Source organism: Corvus brachyrhynchos, unplaced genomic scaffold, assembly GCF_000691975.1.
Source record: "Corvus brachyrhynchos isolate BGI_N302 unplaced genomic scaffold, ASM69197v1 scaffold95, whole genome shotgun sequence".
Classification (NCBI taxonomy): Eukaryota; Metazoa; Chordata; class Aves; order Passeriformes; family Corvidae; genus Corvus; species Corvus brachyrhynchos.
Window position 1 is genome coordinate 756,195 of NW_008238347.1, and position 17,248 is coordinate 773,442.

General features: G+C 45.3%; 1 protein-coding gene across 1 annotated transcript; it reads left to right on the forward strand.

Annotated features, from left to right (window-relative positions):
* Nucleotides 1–8,357: 8,357 nt before the first annotated feature.
* On the forward strand, nt 8,358–16,821 carry ARL8B (ADP ribosylation factor like GTPase 8B). Its single transcript, XM_008634455.2, has 6 exons — nt 8,358–8,474; nt 9,041–9,114; nt 9,534–9,627; nt 10,179–10,246; nt 10,477–10,547; nt 11,992–16,821. Exons 1-6 carry the CDS (start codon nt 8,415–8,417, stop codon nt 12,039–12,041), a joined length of 417 nt encoding a protein of 138 aa, XP_008632677.1. The 5' UTR covers nt 8,358–8,414; the 3' UTR covers nt 12,042–16,821.
* Nucleotides 16,822–17,248: the final 427 nt, after the last annotated feature.

The window sequence follows — 17,248 nt, forward strand, 5'->3', positions numbered from 1 at the left end:
GGCGTGTGAGCCCTCGCTGGGTGCGATGGCTGAGCCCTGCTGCCTGCCGTGCCTCCATAAACCTTCGTGTGCTCATGGGACCCGCGGGGACACTGATCCCACAGCAGGGCACGGCCCCACAGCGGGCTCTGAAGGCGCCTTTCAGTCAGGGGGTCGGTGTGGCGGGGCTTGTGTTAGCAGATGTGGAGATAACATTGTGTGTCTTCAGCTGCCGCCTCCCTTTGACTGTTTTTCCGTAGTCCTAAGTGATTTAAGTGTCAGCACCCACTCTCGGTTCTCCTCTCAGATATTTGCTTATCTCTTGCTGAGACCCATATCAAATAATCTCCTTTCTCTTAAGGTACAACTTACCTGAGAAGTACAACTCACAAGCCCATCGGCAGCAAACTGCTGCACTCAGGCCTGCTGATCTGGTGATGTGCCTGGAGCAGGTGAAGGAAGGGTGTGGGAATACTCCTACACGAAGCTTTTCCATTGTTGAACGAGATAAAGAGTGGCTTTGCCTAAATGGCATGTTCAGCTTCATCAGTGTCCTGCTCAGCTGATGTATGTGATGGAAAAGCTGGACTGTGGGAGCTCCTGAAATGGGCAACCAGGGCACCTTTTGGTTTTTCAGGGAGCATGAGTGACCTGAGTGCAGTGCACCTAGAATGAGAAAGCTGATGTTTCCAGCTTTAGAGTGAGCACACCTTCAGCTTGTCTTTTGGTTTTTGTGGCTGTGTCCTTAACACTACAGAGTATTTCTAAGAATGTATTTATTTAAGTGTCAGTTGAATGAGTTACTGCCTGGGAAAAGGACTTTCATTCTCTTGCAGTTATACATCATCCTTGCACACTGACAAACGCCCTGGTAAAACATAACTAAGCCCTTGTGTAGCTCAGGTGTGAGCACTCAGCGGGCTTCCTGATAATCATGGGAAATGGGTTACTTCATAAAAGGTAACTCTTCTCTGACTGGTGGTTAGCTGGCAGTTGCTGGAGTAACCCAAGAATGCCAGAAGCCTTTTCTTTCACACTCTGCCAATACCTCTGAGCTTGAATTTGTAGACATGGAGCTCTGACATTGTTGAACAACCTTGATTTGTGGCTGCTGAGCTGATACTGCTTGGAGTGTTTCTGCAGCTGGGGGTTCTCTGCAGGCTTTTCATCCTCTGGAGTCCTCCTGGTGATGGCACTTGTCAAAGAACTGCTTTGCTTCTGTGTAGTACCAGCAGCACGTGTTTGGGGAGTTACCTGTGGAACCGACTGCAGATATGTGCAGTGGTTCAGAGCTGTAGTAGCTGCACGTCAGTTTAGTCCATCTAACTTGTCTCAAGTGGGAGAAGTTTTCCTAAGTAAAGCTGGAGTCTGTTTCCAGCCTCCTCTGTGGGGGTTGAATCTTGCAAGGTTTCAACCACATGTTAGGATCACACCCAGGCATTTATCTGAGCGAGTGCCATTCAAAGAGCCTTGCAAAACCCAGGGGCAGGAGGAAGTTGTTGTGCATGCTGACACAGCCTCCTTAGCTGGTTTAGTTTGGAAGCATCAAGTCACATTTCTGAAGTTTTAAATTAGGAAATCTGGTGAGTCTTTACACAAAAAAAAAAAAAACCAGAGGGAGGAGGCTTGCTCAGGTTTTTATTATTGGTTTTAAAAAAATAATAGCATAAGCTTCAGTTACCAGCGTAAGATCACTTTTTAGAGAAGTAGCGCAGTCCATGGCGTGCAGAGCTGACTTCTTATTTGCTTCCTTGACAGACTTTAGTTCAGAGTCTGCATTTGGGAATGAGAGCAGGAAAAGAACAACTGCTCTCTGCAGGCCAGTTAATGGTTTGGGTGGATGAGGCTGTTGAGATTCCTCAAGACTAAAATGAAAGGAATGACACAGCAAGATGTCCTATAGGATAGCTCTTAAAGCTGGAGTGCACACCAGGATCTTGCTGTGGCTTAGAAGTTTGTGTGCTGTCTAACAAAGGGCTGTTGCCGGTCTTGACAACAGTGAGTTTAATCCAATATAAATCTCTAACGTAATCTCTGCCCATCAAATCAGGCATATGGAACTAGAGGGAAAACTCAACCAATTACACAGGAAGCTTGGTACAAGGCCTGACTGCTGCTGAAGTGGACAGGCCACGAGAGGCAGACAGTCCAGTTCTAGAATAATCCTTTTCTAGGTTGGTAGCGGGTTTGGATCACGTTTATTCCTCCGGTGTAAACAAACACTTGATTTGTAATCAGACTAAACAAGGGCCTGGAGAGACAGGACAAGAGGGAATGGCTTTGAACTGAGAGATAGGGAGATTATAGATTAGATATTAGGGATAAATCCTTCCCTGTGAGGGTGGGGAGGCCCTGGCACAGGGTGCCCAGAGCAGCTGTGGCTGCTGCTGGATCCCTGGAAGTGTCCAAGGCCAGGTTGGATGGGGCTTGGAGCAGCCTGGGAGAGTGGAAGGTGTCCCTGCCCATGGCAGGGGGTGGCACTGGATGGTCTATAAGGTCTGCCCGTGGCGGGGGGTGGCACGGGATGGTCGTGAATGTCCCTTCCAACCCAAACCCGCCTGTGATCAGTTTGATTAGAAGGTTTAAAACCCAATGTTAGCAGTGAAATCTCATTAGGGCTGGATTCAGCTAATGCAGCTTCTGCTTTTCTAAGGCTCCGCATTAGTCACTGTCTCTAATTAGATATTAAGCATAAGTTTTCCATGTGCGTGAGTAAACTTGCTCACAAGGGAGGATATCATTTCTTCCTGGTCCTAATTTCCCTAATGTGCATGGCCTGTGGCTCTTATTCAGAGAAACTGCATGTCATCCTGGGATCGCATCTGGAATTGTCGGCTCCTGATCCGAGCCCTGGAAATGCCCATTATTTACAGACTCTGCAGGACCTTGTGGTGTTTGCAGCTCGTGGCCGTTCCCGGGCAGTTGGAGTTGGGAGCTGTGGCCGTGCTGCTGTGGGGAGCACGGGAGGCCAGGGGGCTGCTCCGGCTGTGTGACGCAACTGAAACATGACTCAAGTAAACTGACTCTGCTCCCGGCATGGCAGCGCGTGCTGCCGGAGAATGGGGCACTTGTGCAGCCTCAACAGCGTATTTCATGGAAGAGTGGCGTGTCCTGGGGTTTCTTTAGAAGTTTTGCTTGACGCCTGGTAGGTTGATCCTTGATCCAGGTGTGTGGCACTGGAACACTGAAGCTCATTAGCCTGGTAGCAAGCAGAGATCTGGAGGAGTGGGAGGAAGTTGGACTTCTCTGATACAGTTATCAGGTTCAAGAGCTAAACTCAACCTGTTTGTAGTGTCAGGGTAAATAAGGTCCCTTTTTAGGATTTGTGTCAGAGCCTGAATTAGTGTAGTTTGTTTTTTAACTTTGGAATATCTGGCAAGTGTTGGAATGAGACTGTGGTTTCTAGAGAGAGGCAATTCCTGAAGAGCCTCTCAACAAAAGATTCATTTGGCCAGTTGGGAGCTGCAACTTCCTTCTGTTCTTGTGACTGTTATAAGTAACTTTGACTTGAAGAAGCCACACCAGAGAAGTGCAGAAAAATACTGCTCTAAAGAGCTTCCCTGCTGTTTTAGTGCCTTTTGAACCACCCAGGTAGGCTATAAACCCCATGTGTTGTCACTTCATACACACCATAGCTAAGGGAGAAGGGTGATAAAATTCCAAGTGTTTCTTAATGGCAGGAGTCTCTTGAAATGCATTGCATCACTTCATTACCTAATAAAGCTCCTGGGAGGTGTCTCAGACCCTTTCTTTGAGGTCCTGCTTGCTGTACCCCAGCTGGGCTGAAACAGGTGACTGAAATCAGAATCTACTTTTTCCATCTTGGTCCTGAGTTCCTGTAGAGCACTTTGTAAGCAATGGCAGAGCTTTAAGTGATAACACCTGGATAAAGACACTTTCTTGACTATCAAAAACATGAAATGTCCTGAGCTCTTACATGACTGACTTCTAGACAGACATATGCCTTTTTTATGGTAGATATTTGCTAAGCAGTCCATGTCCTTTTAAATACTCAGTTAAAGTCAGGGTTGGAGAAATAAAAATGCCTTTTCTTGTCATATACCACTGTTTTGATTTCTGCAGCAATCATTCCTGGAAGTGCTGTTGGGAAGCCTTTCTGGGATTGAAGCTTCTAAACTGGAGTTCAGGCTTCTGATCATGATCACAAGTAGCTGGAACACTGAAGTATTTCCTAAAGAAGGAAGCCGGACTATAGAAAGTTGATTTGTCCATTTATGATGCACTGCTTGGTTGAGGCTTTGAGTGTTGCAGAGGAGGCTTAGTGTAGGGGTAGCTTGATATAATGCTAAAATTGCACTGCTTTTTAAATAATTTTTTAAGAAGAAATTTTGGAGACATGCAGCATTTTTTCTTAGTGCGAAAAGAAAGAAAATTTTAGGGATGAACAGCAGGGTTTAATGTAATACTCTGATCCAGGTGGATTGGGAGTGTCCTGGCTGGATTCCATACTCCAGTGGTGTTGTCTTCTAGTTGGTTAAGCTTGTTTGTGATCTCATCTAGCTGGATGAAAAGTATTATGATTAAAGATAAAACAATCTTTGCTGTGTAGTAACAAACTCTGTATGAAGAAATTGGTCCTATAACAGTAGTGAATCATGTCAGCTTTATGACATGCAAACTAAAGGCTGCCCTGACCTTTTCTGATGATAAAAAGAATGTCCTTGTGCAGGCTGTGGAGTCACAAGCTGCTTAGGGGGCTTGGTGCTGACAGTCTGGTGAGAGTTGTACAAGGCCAGGCTGGATGGGGCTTAGAGCAACCGGGTGCAGTGGAAGGTGCCCCTGCCTATGGCAGGGCGTGACACTGGATGGTCTTTGAGGTTCCTCCCAGTTGAAACCACTCTATCATTCTGTAACTCCCTGCAATTTGAGTTTCTGGCTGTAGCTTATGGTTATGGAGAAGCAGAATGTGGTTTTGTTTGGGTTAGGTTTCTTTGACTCAAGACAGCTGGAAATGATAGGTTTAATAAGCTTGTTGTAATATGAATTAAATTATAAAAGAGACTAAACTCACTTTGTGCGCTTCTGGAATGTCAGGTGATGGCGAGTTAAACACTTGTCCTAAGTTTTGCTCTGGGAAATGAACTGTACCTGTAGCTGGCTTGTTCAGAAATGCTGCAGTCTGTGAGTTAGTGCTGGTACTGATACAAGGTGAGCTGAACCCAAACTGATTCATGGGATAAAGTCCCTTAGTTCAGTCTGGAAGCAGTTTTGCTGCGCTGAATAATCCTTATCCAACATAAATACTCATCCAGGTAAATGTGTTCATGCTGCACTAAAATCACATATTTGGGTTCTCCAGGAGCTCTGAGTATCTAGAAGGAAGCATCTCTTAAAACAGGAAGCTTAAGGATCAATCCTGTGCATTCTTTGTGCATGTGGCCTCTGAAATTGTCTCTGTTTAGTCTCCCTGTCCCTTACCTCCCACACGGGCTGGAGTTAACTTTGGTGACCTTCGGCTTGTGCTGGTGCTGTGTGGTCTGTGTGACCTCGGGGCTGAGGCTTCCTTTAGAATCCCTGCTGGGACAGCTCCTGCCCTTCCAGGAGCCTTGCAGGGAGTTCAGGGTCTGCCTGGTGGGATGGGCACCAGTGCTGAAAACAAGGCATTGCTGGGTTTGTCAGCAGCTACTCCTGCTGTCCTTGATGAGTGTTTGAGCAATGCTGCTGTGTGTGACAACAGCCAAAGGGTTTCCCATCGGGAATTGAAAATATTGCTGAGCATATCAAACTTGTTTTAAAGCTGGTGTTTTAGGAGGAGAAAGCATCTTATTGTGAGCACACAGTGACAGCACCAAGTACTCTGCTCTGGCAGGGAAGGCTGGTTCGAAGAGAAGTGCCTGCTAGTAAAAGTATATTCCTTTTGTTCTGCTCTTTGAGTAGCTTTTGCATATGAATACTCTAAGTTGAAGCTGAATTCCTGGCTTTTTTCCTCTGAGGAGGTAGTAAACAAAAGCCCTCTAAATTCTGAGTTTAGAGAACTGTTTCTGGGCCAAGACAGTTGAATGTGGTAGCAGAATCCATCAAGGGAGAACACTGTCTGCTGCTAAAATCCTTTACAATTGTTTTAACCAATTTTTGACCTGTCTTAAAAGAGAAGGTGAGTGCCAGTAGCTTTTTTTGGGCCCACTTGCCTGTGAGCAGAGGAACACCCACACTCACATCAGGGGAAGGTCTCTTAAGTGAAGACCTGAGCTGACCAATATGTTCATGTCAGCTTTGGATTGTCCCTCTGCAAAGCAGAGAACAGGCAGCTGAAACTCAACTGAACCACTGCAGTTTTAAGGCTTTGAGGTTTTCAGCAAGTCAAAACAGGTTTGGGGATGTGCAGTGTGGGTAGAGAGCACTTGGGAAGGAGGAAGATGCAGCAGCTTTCCTGAAGATTCTGTAAAAGTTTCCCTGTGGTGGGTCACAGTAATTTCAACGTTACATTAAAGATGTGGCAAATGAAGTGCTGCTCCAATCTGCAGGAATCCGTATCCTAAAAGAGCAGTGGGAGAACATGAAATTGGTACTGAACACACTGCAATTAGTGGGATGACTGGCACAGTGAGTGCTGCAAGGGAGGGCTGTAAACTCTTCACAGGGATGGATGGGCAGGGGACTGTTTGAACAGTCTAGAGCTTGATGAGGGTCACAATAAGGTTGTTTATGGGTAAGAATCAGGGGGAGGCCAACAATCAGGGGGAGGCAGATACCCTGGTGGGAGTCTCTTCTAGTCCAGGATGAAGAGACACCAAAATCCTCCTTAGGCAGCTGGGAGAAGTCTCACCATGGCTAGGCCTTGTTCTCGTAGGGGTCCTCAACTTCCCACATGTCTTCTGGAAATAAACCCAGCAGGGAGGTGATGAGTCCAGGAGGTTCTTGGAATGTGTGTTCCTATTGATAAGAACAGCTCTCGAGAGAAGGATCTGGAAGGATCTGAGTGGGAATAGTTGGCACCATCTGGGGTAACACTCAGCAGCACAGAGATGGAGGCTCAGGGAGTGTTTGGGAGACGCTGGGATAGGAGCTGTGGGTGTGGGGTGTGTGGAGCAGTGTGGTAAGTGCCCCTGCAGAGGCAAGACTGGTTTGAGGAGCTGAACTGAGCTGCCTCAGCCATGGCAGCACAGCTGACCATCAGCTCTGAGCTGTGCTGGTCACTCTGGCTGTGATGGGCAGCTCAGGCACTGGCATTTCGGGCAGGAATGGACTGCTACTGGACTGGCATTTGCAGTGGGCACCCACCTTGCTAAGTTAGAAGGGGTGGAGTGGCTTCTCAAGCAGTCCTGCAGGGTCTGACCCAAGCTCCTCATGAAGCCCTGGTCCTGCTGGCCACACTGTTTCTGATACAAGCCAGGAGCTGTTGGCCTTTGTGGCCACCTGGTCAGGCTTAGTTGCTCCTTCCAGCTTGTGGGCAGTCAGGCCCTAACTCTGGGGTGGTGTCTGCTTCCGAGATCCCAAAGGGCTTTGAACCCCAGGGAACTTCTCTGGGCAGTGTCAGGGGAGAGATGCAGACTTTCCTGCTGTGATACCAAACCCTAATTAAACAACTGAATGCTTTGGGATCAACCCTAATTTTTCCAAATGCGCTTGACTGGCTGGTTCTATTACACATAATGGATGTAGTGAGCTTCATAATGGCCACGGTTCTGCCAAACAGCCAAGGGAGAAATCTGTGGTAGTGTTGAAAACTTGGCTCTCAAGCTGCTGCAGACTGAAGTGTTACAGGCAGTAAAACATCTGCCACTGGCGAACCTCTCCAGTGCACTGCTGTTTGCAGCAGTTCTGTCCCAGCTTGGAGTGATGCTGAATGTCTGCTGGAAACGGGCTCAGATACTCTGGAGTTGAATTTGCCACTGCTGAACACGTTGGATGCTGCAGCCTGGCAGGAAGCTGACCTGTCAGGTCCTTCCACTTTCCAGCCTTTAACACTCCTCAGGGAGTCACCCCATACCTGTGGGTTGGAGGCTTCCTCCACAAGAGTGATTTATTACTGCAAATGCTGGCCAAAGAGCACCTTGCATCACAGGGAGCCCTTCTGGATATTTCTAGCTCCCAGGTAACTGGGAGATCCTGACGTGTAGACCTTGGCTCCAGCAGAAGTAGGTGAATGGCTCTTTTCCTACCCTTGCCGTGGCTGTCCATCTGTTAAGCTGTGCAAAGCACTTTCCCAGGTAACTTTGCTCCCCTGGCTGCCTGGAGGCTTGAAAAATGATTTCAGTGACTGTACAAAATGAATTGTCTGACTTTACACAAGCTCCAGTACACATGGATTTAACATCCGTGACTTCTTGGCTGTAAAACCTTCAGTTGGAAGGCAAATGGTTAGAAAAAGCTTGTGATATTTTACTATGTAAACCAGCTGTGTCAGATAAGCACTAAATTTAACTTTCTCTTTTTTTTTTTTTTTTTTCCAGTCAGGTCAATTCAGTGAAGATATGATACCTACTGTGGGCTTCAACATGAGGAAAGTTACAAAGGGTAATGTTACAATAAAGGTATGTTGCCATTGTTGACTGTTTTCTGTAGCTTCTAGTTTAAAATTTACGTGTTTGCTCTGTTTTGCTTCCAGCCTTGGGACAAATATAGAAAACTGAAGAGGCTCAGCTAAATCTGTGGAGTAGTTTAAGAAGACATTTATGTTTATTTATGGAGTTTCTGAAATCTGTGTGTGATTCCCAGGTTCAAGGACTAGTTAAAGCACTGTTGTGATAATGCTGTCTGGCTTAGATCTGAGTGTTTGAGGCCCAGAGATGCCTCTTTCCTGCTCATCAGTTTGCTTAAGGGAAGGTTTGCATCAAAAGCAAACCTTTAAGTGAATACATTTTATATTCTTGTGTACCTCAGTGTGTAACCTTCATACACAGGAGTCCAGTTTGCATCTCCTGCTCTTGGGCCCCAAGCTCTGAGCAGCTGTGCAAGGGATTATTCCTGTTGTAACGTGGGAGAGGTCCAGCAGCTGCTTAAGGAGAAAGGAAAAACTGTTGTGATTTCTTGTCTTATCTTTGCCTGACATGTTTAAACACAGTGCATGGCTAAATTGTCTTTCTCCCCTTGCCTTAAGATTTGGGATATAGGAGGGCAGCCCCGATTCCGAAGCATGTGGGAGCGATATTGCAGAGGAGTTAATGCTATTGTGTAAGTGTCCTTCCTTCAGCTCTGCTTCCTTCACATGTGCTCCTCTTCTCTGGGAGCCTTCCTAACACTGCATGCCTGACTCTGTAGTTCTCCTTGTGATTCTGAACCTGTACTGCAACCACATTGACCTTTTTCACCCCTAAGTTCAGGGCTCAGGATGGGTTATTTCTTATCAGTGTCTGATCTGGAATACTAACTCCTCCCTGTCTGAACTGGGTGGCAGTGCTGTCTGACTCAAAGCATCTTCCTTCTACTCTGTTCTTAGAGAATTTTTTTTAAAAGAACCAAATTCTTTGCTCAGAAGTCCTAGCTTTGTTTAAAGCCTCGTTCAATGTTCTCAAACCTGGCAGTGTAAAGGAAAGAGTAATGTTTCTGCAGGAGCTCAGTGTCACTGACCTAACTTGAAATTCTCTTTAAAGCTACATGGTAGATGCTGCAGATCGTGACAAAATAGAAGCCTCTCGAAATGAGCTGCACAATCTTCTAGATAAGCCCCAGTTACAAGGAATCCCTGTAAGTAACGTCACCTCAAACAGCATTAAATATCTCTGAGGAATGTGCGTCACTTGAGCAACTCTGAAGTCTGCCTTGAACTCTTAATTGTAAGGCCCAACATTACTGGTCAGTATAAGCACGAACAATACCTGCCCCCAGTGCCTAAAATGGAACTGTTGACCTTCAGTGATTGTACTTCATTCAGTGCTCACAAAACATAATAAATACAACTGAAACGGTAGTTTGGAGGATTCCACAGTATGAGTTTGTGCTCTTGACTAAAGGTTAACCACAGTGTAGTACAGAAGAGTAAGTTTGGGGAATCTCAGATGAGTGTGCTGCAAATGTTCTCAGATTTATCAGCTGATGTGTTCTCGTGCTTGCTCGTTGCACAGAACAGTTTATTTTTTCCCCCTCTTTATCATTCCATTAGATTTACCAGGCAGATGCAGACTGCTCATGAGAGTCCCTTGACGTTTGTTGGTTTTCTGGTTTTCGTTAGGGTTTTTGTCTGTTTGTTTGGGGTTTTTTTAAGCAAAGCTACAGCCATTTCCTTCTCTGGATTTCAGGTTCTAGTCCTTGGAAATAAGAGAGACCTTCCTAATGCTTTGGATGAGAAACAGCTAATTGAAAAGATGTAAGTCTAACCCTTCCTAAGAAACATTTCTCTTACTCAATAAATTCATGTACATAGGGTTGTTACTAGATCAGGAAGCTCGCATTCATGAGCGGAAAATCCAGCAACAGGAGGTAACTGAGCATTGTACAGAGCAAGTTGTGTGGGGAAGGGGAAGAGGAACAGTTCAGATTGTCAGTAAGAGTCCTTGTGTCAGTGAAATGTGTGCTGAAATGTTCTCTCTTTCCTAGGAACCTTGCTGCTATTCAGGACAGAGAAATCTGCTGCTACTCTATTTCTTGCAAAGAGAAAGATAATATAGGTAACTATTAACCCAAAATGCTGAGAATTATGAACTGCTATCAGAGGATGGATTGGGAGGGATTGTAACTTCTTAAACACAAGCTTCCTGTCTTCAGGAAACCACGAACAAATCAAAGACCAATGTGTGAGTGCACTGGTTAAATTCTGCGTAACTCCTGATGGCAGTGAGGATGCCTGACTGGTGTTAGAGTTGTAGTTAGGTGTGTTAGTTAGAGTGGTGTTAGGGGTTGTAGTTACCAAAACATGTCAGTCCCTGTGAAGCCTGCTCCTTTCTTCAGTTAGTTTGCAGGAAATAGCTGTCTAGTCTATTAGCTTGGCCTAAGTGATTTTATACTTCTGTCAGGTGCTCTCACCTCTGCCTCACTTGGTGAGGATAATGAGTACTTACAGCAAGTTTTTCCTCAAGTCATTCCCTTGAAATAATCACCTTCCCTTGCTGTCTTATCAGAGCAGTTTGTGTTGTGGCATCTGCCAGTCCCTGTTCCCTGCAGCCAAACAGTGCCTTTTTCTGGCACAGAATCAAATGCTTTAGAACTTGTGGAGTTCAAAGGCAGAAACCATGTCCTGTGTAATATCTGATATTTGCCATAAGCTTTATAAGTAAACGGAGTCATCTCAGCCGAGTGAGAACAGAATTTAACGACACTTTCCATCCTTCTCCTGATGCCTTCCATGGCTGCTGTGGGATTAATACTGGTGCATTGCCAGGGTAACAGGAGTTTACTGATGAGGAAACTTCAGGGTGATGCTCCCAGGAGAAGTTCTAGAGGATACCAGGATGGCTTTATATTAAGGATTCATCTTCTTTCTAGGAAAACTAAACAGTCTGTGGAACAGCTGTGGCTTCCAAGAAGCCCCTGTCACCTTAGCATCAGTTGGAGGTTCAGACATGATGGATAGAAGCAGAGACTCCCTTCTGTGGAGATGCACACAAGGCTCCCAGCACAGCTGAGCATCACTGAGGCTCTGGGGAAGGAGCTGATGGGAGGGGAGCCAGGGCCTTTCCCTTCGTTAGGAGAGCCCCTTCCAGGCAGGGAGGAGCTTGATGCCTTGTACCAAAGGGCTAAACTGGCTTTGCTCTCATCAGGTGAGGAGCTGCAGACTGGCTGAATAGAGCAATGCTGATCTAAAGCTAATTATTGGAGCCACAGTGAAGTGCCAGATGAAGGGATGTCTTTTTCCTAGAGATGGACAGAACTGAGGAGCCAGGATGTGTGGGGCAGTGCCTGTAGTTGTCACTTCCAGGATGCTGGGCAGTTACAGGATCAAAGCACAGATAGCAAGCATCCTAAAAAATCATTCTGTTCATCTGCCCTGGGCCATCCTCTAGAGAAGGGCTTGGATATTCCTGTCCTGTGTTTGGGGACACTGGAATACCAAAGCTTTGCCACTTACACCAATACAGACACTTGAAATGGAACTTCTCTTCTCTCTCCCTGTAGATATCACGCTTCAGTGGCTTATTCAGCATTCAAAATCTAGAAGAAGCTGAAGTCTTCCTGGAATCTCCAGTACCAGTTGGCCATAATCTCAATTGTCCACTTCCCTCCATAATGAGATACTACCCAAAAATCCTGTATCAAGAATCTGCCTTTTCACGGTTCATTTCTCATGTGCACTGCTGAAGACTTGTATTCCTATTCTGTCACAAAACAACTAGAGTTGTCATGATAAAGTCAGCACAAATATTTATTTTACAACCATCTGTGGTGGGAGGGTTGTGGGGGGGGGCTTTTTAAAAGAATATCTCTACCATGTTAACTATGATGGTACACTCTGTTCTGGTTTTTCAGGGCCAGGTTTTTATATGATTTTCAGCAAGTGTTTTATTTCTAGTGTTTAGTGGCTTGAAGATGCTGATGCTTGACAGCATTAAGATTCTGTAAGATGCCACATACAGTAGTTAGAAAACATTTAAGCGTGAGTTGTGGGATACTGATTGATCTCACAAATGCATGTGATGTGTGTATGTAAGCAGAGAAATGGAAACTGTTTGCAGAGGGGAGCACAAGGCATAGATCAGCATCACTAATCTACAGCTGAGATCCTGTCACTTGAAAAAGAAAACTCTCTTGATGAATTAGGAAAGTCATGTGTTTAAAATCATTCTGTTGCTTCTGTTTAACATTTATGTGGGGGATGGGAATGGACTGTTCTGTCAAACTTTCAAAAATTGGAGTATTCCAGCATGAAAACAAATTGCTAGGATCATCAGGCTTTGTTCAAATACATTTTTCTATCTCCAGATACTCGTGGTCTCTCTCTGAAACCAGAACATGCATTCTGAGCAGCTGCATGACACCCAAATTACTGATGCTCTTGTATCGAGGCAGTTGTTGACCTTTAGCACAATCTGTGTGTAATTGTCAGTGTCTCTCTCCTGCTCCTGGAATGGCTGGGCACAGTTTCACCTGGTGCTATGGAATACCTGGGCTATTGTGACAACTCTAGACCCGCCTGCTTTCTTGATGTAACCATGTGCAAAGCCTGTCAGATGCAATGAAATGTTCTGCTGTGTCAAAGCACAAGAGAGCCAATGAATTGATCCTGTCTCTTGACTAGCTCCTGCAGCTTAGGGAAGTGTGTATAAACTCAAGATTGTAATGTTTCTGTAGCTTTACTTTCTCAATGACTTCAGCATATTTAAAGGGACAGCCTTGTTAAGACTGGTTTGTTCATCCAGCAGTGTCAGTGTAGCTACTCGTGTGTGCAGATCCATGGTGCAGCTGCTTGTGTTGCCTCACACTGTGTGTGATTCCTCACCTCTGTGTGGTTTGCATCCCGTGGGAGCCTCGGGTTGGGAACACCGTTCAGTCCCTCTCAGTTCTGAGACGCCAGTGTTAACGCAGACTGCCATGGCCTTACTGTCGTGTCCCAGCTCTGGCACTGTTGCACAGACACTACACGCTGCCTGCCTTCGGTCTGAAGCTGCATTTTAACTTTTTGTCCCCTTTCAGTTCTCTGAAGCATGATTTCAATTTATCCATACTCTGGTGCTGTAGAGGAGAGGGTGTATTAACTTGCTACTGTAGTCCTGAGTTCGCCAGAACTGCTACAGTTACTTTTATTTAGCAAACTTGCTTGTGCCTATAATAAGGAAACTAAACTAGAATGTGTGAATCTTTGTGGGGGACCAGGTCACTGTTTAGTTAACTGGCCTATAGCTAAACTTGATGTGTTTGGTGTTTATCTACTTCACTGCTTTCAGCGTTTATGGCATCCAAACACTACCAATTGTTAACCTGTGCATTACTCTCTGCATGTGAACAACTTATACAATTACTGAACTTTGTAAATACGTGAATTTTTTTATTTAGGTGGATGCATATGTTGGTTTCCTGCTCTTCAGCTTTACTCAATAAACTTATGTTTTGAGGGTTGTATTGACACTTAACTGCCTGACTTGAATTGATGTGGCTGAACTCATGGAAAAACACGATGGGATATCTGTCTGCTCTGCCAAAGATTACAGTGGGGGAAGAAAGATTGGTAAAAACCTGAGCTGATTTACATTCTGTGGTTCAGCTGTTCAGTGAAATGCTCACACAGCTACATTGGAGGCCTGGGGCTTGCTCACCTTACCTGAGCAAGCTCAGATAGTCAGTTTGAGCAGATTTCAGGGCTTTTTTATGTGTGTGAAAAGCAATGGTCAGTGAATGGTCTGAAGTAGGGGTAGCCTTCTGCAGCTCTGTTTTCAGGAGAGAAATGCATGTGACTGCAAGCTTGGTTCTTGTGTTGAGCCTAGAGTAAAACCTTTGTTTTTCTAGCACAAGTGTCAGATCTTGCAGTTCCTGATCCTTCAGTGCAAATTAAAGCAGAAGGATTCTTATCTCCGTGGGAAGTGAGGCTTTTGTTGACTGAGGTCTTGAACAAAATCTTTGCTGTGAATTTAATCTGAAGTTTCACTGACTGTTCTTCCCAAAGGTTTTTGTTGTATTAATTTTTCTTAGGACACTGATTATTTCATAGGACTGTCTGTCAGCATCTTCCAATTAATGGTAACAAATTGGATGTCTTGTTTCAGGCTTGTCTCCATGTAAGCTTTCAAACTTGCTGAGCTGTATCAGGTTAGTTTTTAGCCCTGAGTGCAGGTCTTTGAGCATCCTTCACGTGTAACTCAGCTGGTGGGAAGGACTAGTGAACTGTTAAAGATCATGTGCCTATTTCTTTGGGAGTTTCCTGCATGCAAAACCAGCTCCCTGCAGTTCACAGTCAAAGTAAGATGCCTCTGGACACAAATCTGAGAACAGTGTTAGTGCACTAAGCCTTGTTAGTCTGTTTGGTGTGATACCAGTACCAATCACAAAGCGGCTGTGGTATGAACTGGCCCACAGCTCTTTGCTTGATGTGGTATTTCAGTAACAGTTTCTGTTTCTGTGTGTAAACAGCAGGGAGAGACACAGGGCCCCCTAAGGTGTGTGTGCTCTAAAACGTACATTTGCAATGCTCCCCCAAATGCCCCCAGCTGGGTTTCACAGCTCTTCTGGTACTGCTCTTCCAGATGCCCTTGGTTACTCCTGTAGCAGAAAGGAGACCTCAGAGTGGCTGTTTGATTCCAGTGCATGGGGTTGCACTTGTTCTGTTTCTGGGCTTGAGGAACTTGCCAGATACCTCTCTGAAACAAAGGAAGTGTAGGAAGTGTTTCCTCCTCAACACCTTTCAGCCTTGGACTGAAAACATTACTCATCTGGCACATTATGTCCAAGGTTAAATGTTTTCTGTCCTAAGAAAGGTGTGGAGCCCAGGACAGGCATTAGCAGTGGTGTTTGCTGAACTTGGATGCTGTAGCTGTGTTCTAGAAATGTAATCTTACCATGATTACTTGTCTCAGGCTCTGTAGTGAGCATGGACAGTAAAAAGAGGCTGATTAAATTTCCAATTCTCTTAAAGTTGCTTTCGGGGATGCATTTTAGTTACATAAATTACTGCACTTGACATCAATAGCCATAGTCCTGAAACTCCTCTGATATAGGTCTTGACTGTTGGCATATTAAGAAAAGCAGCTCTTGTGAAAAGGCAGATACTGAGCCAGAGAGAACTCATGATGGTGAATACATGAAGTTAGACAGCACGTCCTACCTGTGTGACCTCGTGGGGTGTGGGCGTTGGGTGCTGTCCTGGGGCTTGAAATCAGCTCTCAGTCCTTGGTGGTGGCTCTGTTCAGTGTGAGTGGTCCTGGAGCATCAGTGATGAGATGAGGAATGTCTGTGCTTGCCCCCACAGCTCTGGCTGTGGGACAGTTTTCCTTGGAGTGTCCACGTCCTCCCAGCTTCAGTGTGGATGGCGGTTCCTAAAGTGCAATTACAGAGCAGGGGAGTTCTCATCACCCAGGGACAGCTGAGGGGCTGGGCAGCTGCACAGAGCAGGCCTGTCCCACCACTTGGCAACAGGAAAGATGCACAAATGTGGAGCTGTTCCATGATTCATGGAACAATAATCCAGTTTCTCAATGATTTATGTTTTCTCTTTGCATCTTGATGGAAGCAGGTTGGAAGGATTTTGGGTGCTGACATATCAAACTGCATCATCTTCACCTTCTGGTAAAAGAAAAGGCCAAAGAAATGCCTCGAACAGTCTCTCTGTTGAATCTAGGAATGTTGTGCAGGGATCTGTAATAACCTGAGATATGGCTTAGCAGGATTATGAAGCTTTTAACTTCCCTGAGGTTTCATTTGTCGTTGCCATGGCTGTGCAATGGCACGTCCTGGTTTGCTTTGTGCAGGAACTGTGCTCCCCCAGCATGCCCAGCACTGCTCCCCTGCCTTGCTCCTGCACTGACCCTGATAGTGTGGATTCCAAAAAGGGGTGGAAAGCAGGATATTCAAGCTGTGTTTCTAAGCTGACACGGACAGTGAATCGTGTTAAAGGAGAAGTGATGTGTGAGTGCCTGAGCTTCAGGGCTTTAGTTCCCAAAAAGTGAGTGCAGAACAGCTTGTCTCACCAGACCACAACCCTTCAGAGAGTGCTCTGCTGCTTTAGGGCTGCAGATGCTGGATGTTAAAGTGTCTTGGTGAAACAGAGGGGTTTTCTCTTATGTGTCACTCCAATGGCAAACACAGAATGGCACTCAGAGGGGCTTTGCACATACTCTTTAAAAGGAGAAGTGAAATACTTGATGTTTTAATTTCCCTCCCAGTGGAAGGTGGGTAAGTAGACCTTTGTGCCAGGATTAGTGCCTTTTAATTACGACATGACAGGTTTTATTCTGTTAAAGGCAACATCTATCATTGTGATAATTTTGAAGTGCTTCAATAAAGTGTTGTTGAAAACCATTTTTTTGCATATTCATCTGTAGTAGGACAACTGCTTTTATTATTGTTAGAAATATCTAAGAACCTTCATTACCTAATTGTGGGAAGCATTTGGGTAGCTTTAACTACGTAACTTCATCTGGAGAGTGACTGGAAACCTCGTGCTCAGTGGGGGCAACTTTGGGAGGTCAGGCTGTGAAATTCCCATTTCTGATTATTTTTGCTCTGGTACTGGAAGCATTGGTTGGTCTCATTTGTGTTTCTCTCTGAAAAGGCCCATTGGGTTGAAGTTTCTAAACCATATCGTTCAACAAACAGCAAATACATCAGTAGAGCAAGAAAATGTTGTGGTGTGTGAAGTTTAAAGCTGAACTTGGTTCTCACAGGTCTCAAGAGTAAGTAAACTGCTATGGTGCTTTTGTGTAATTGTGTTAACTTGGGGTCTGGA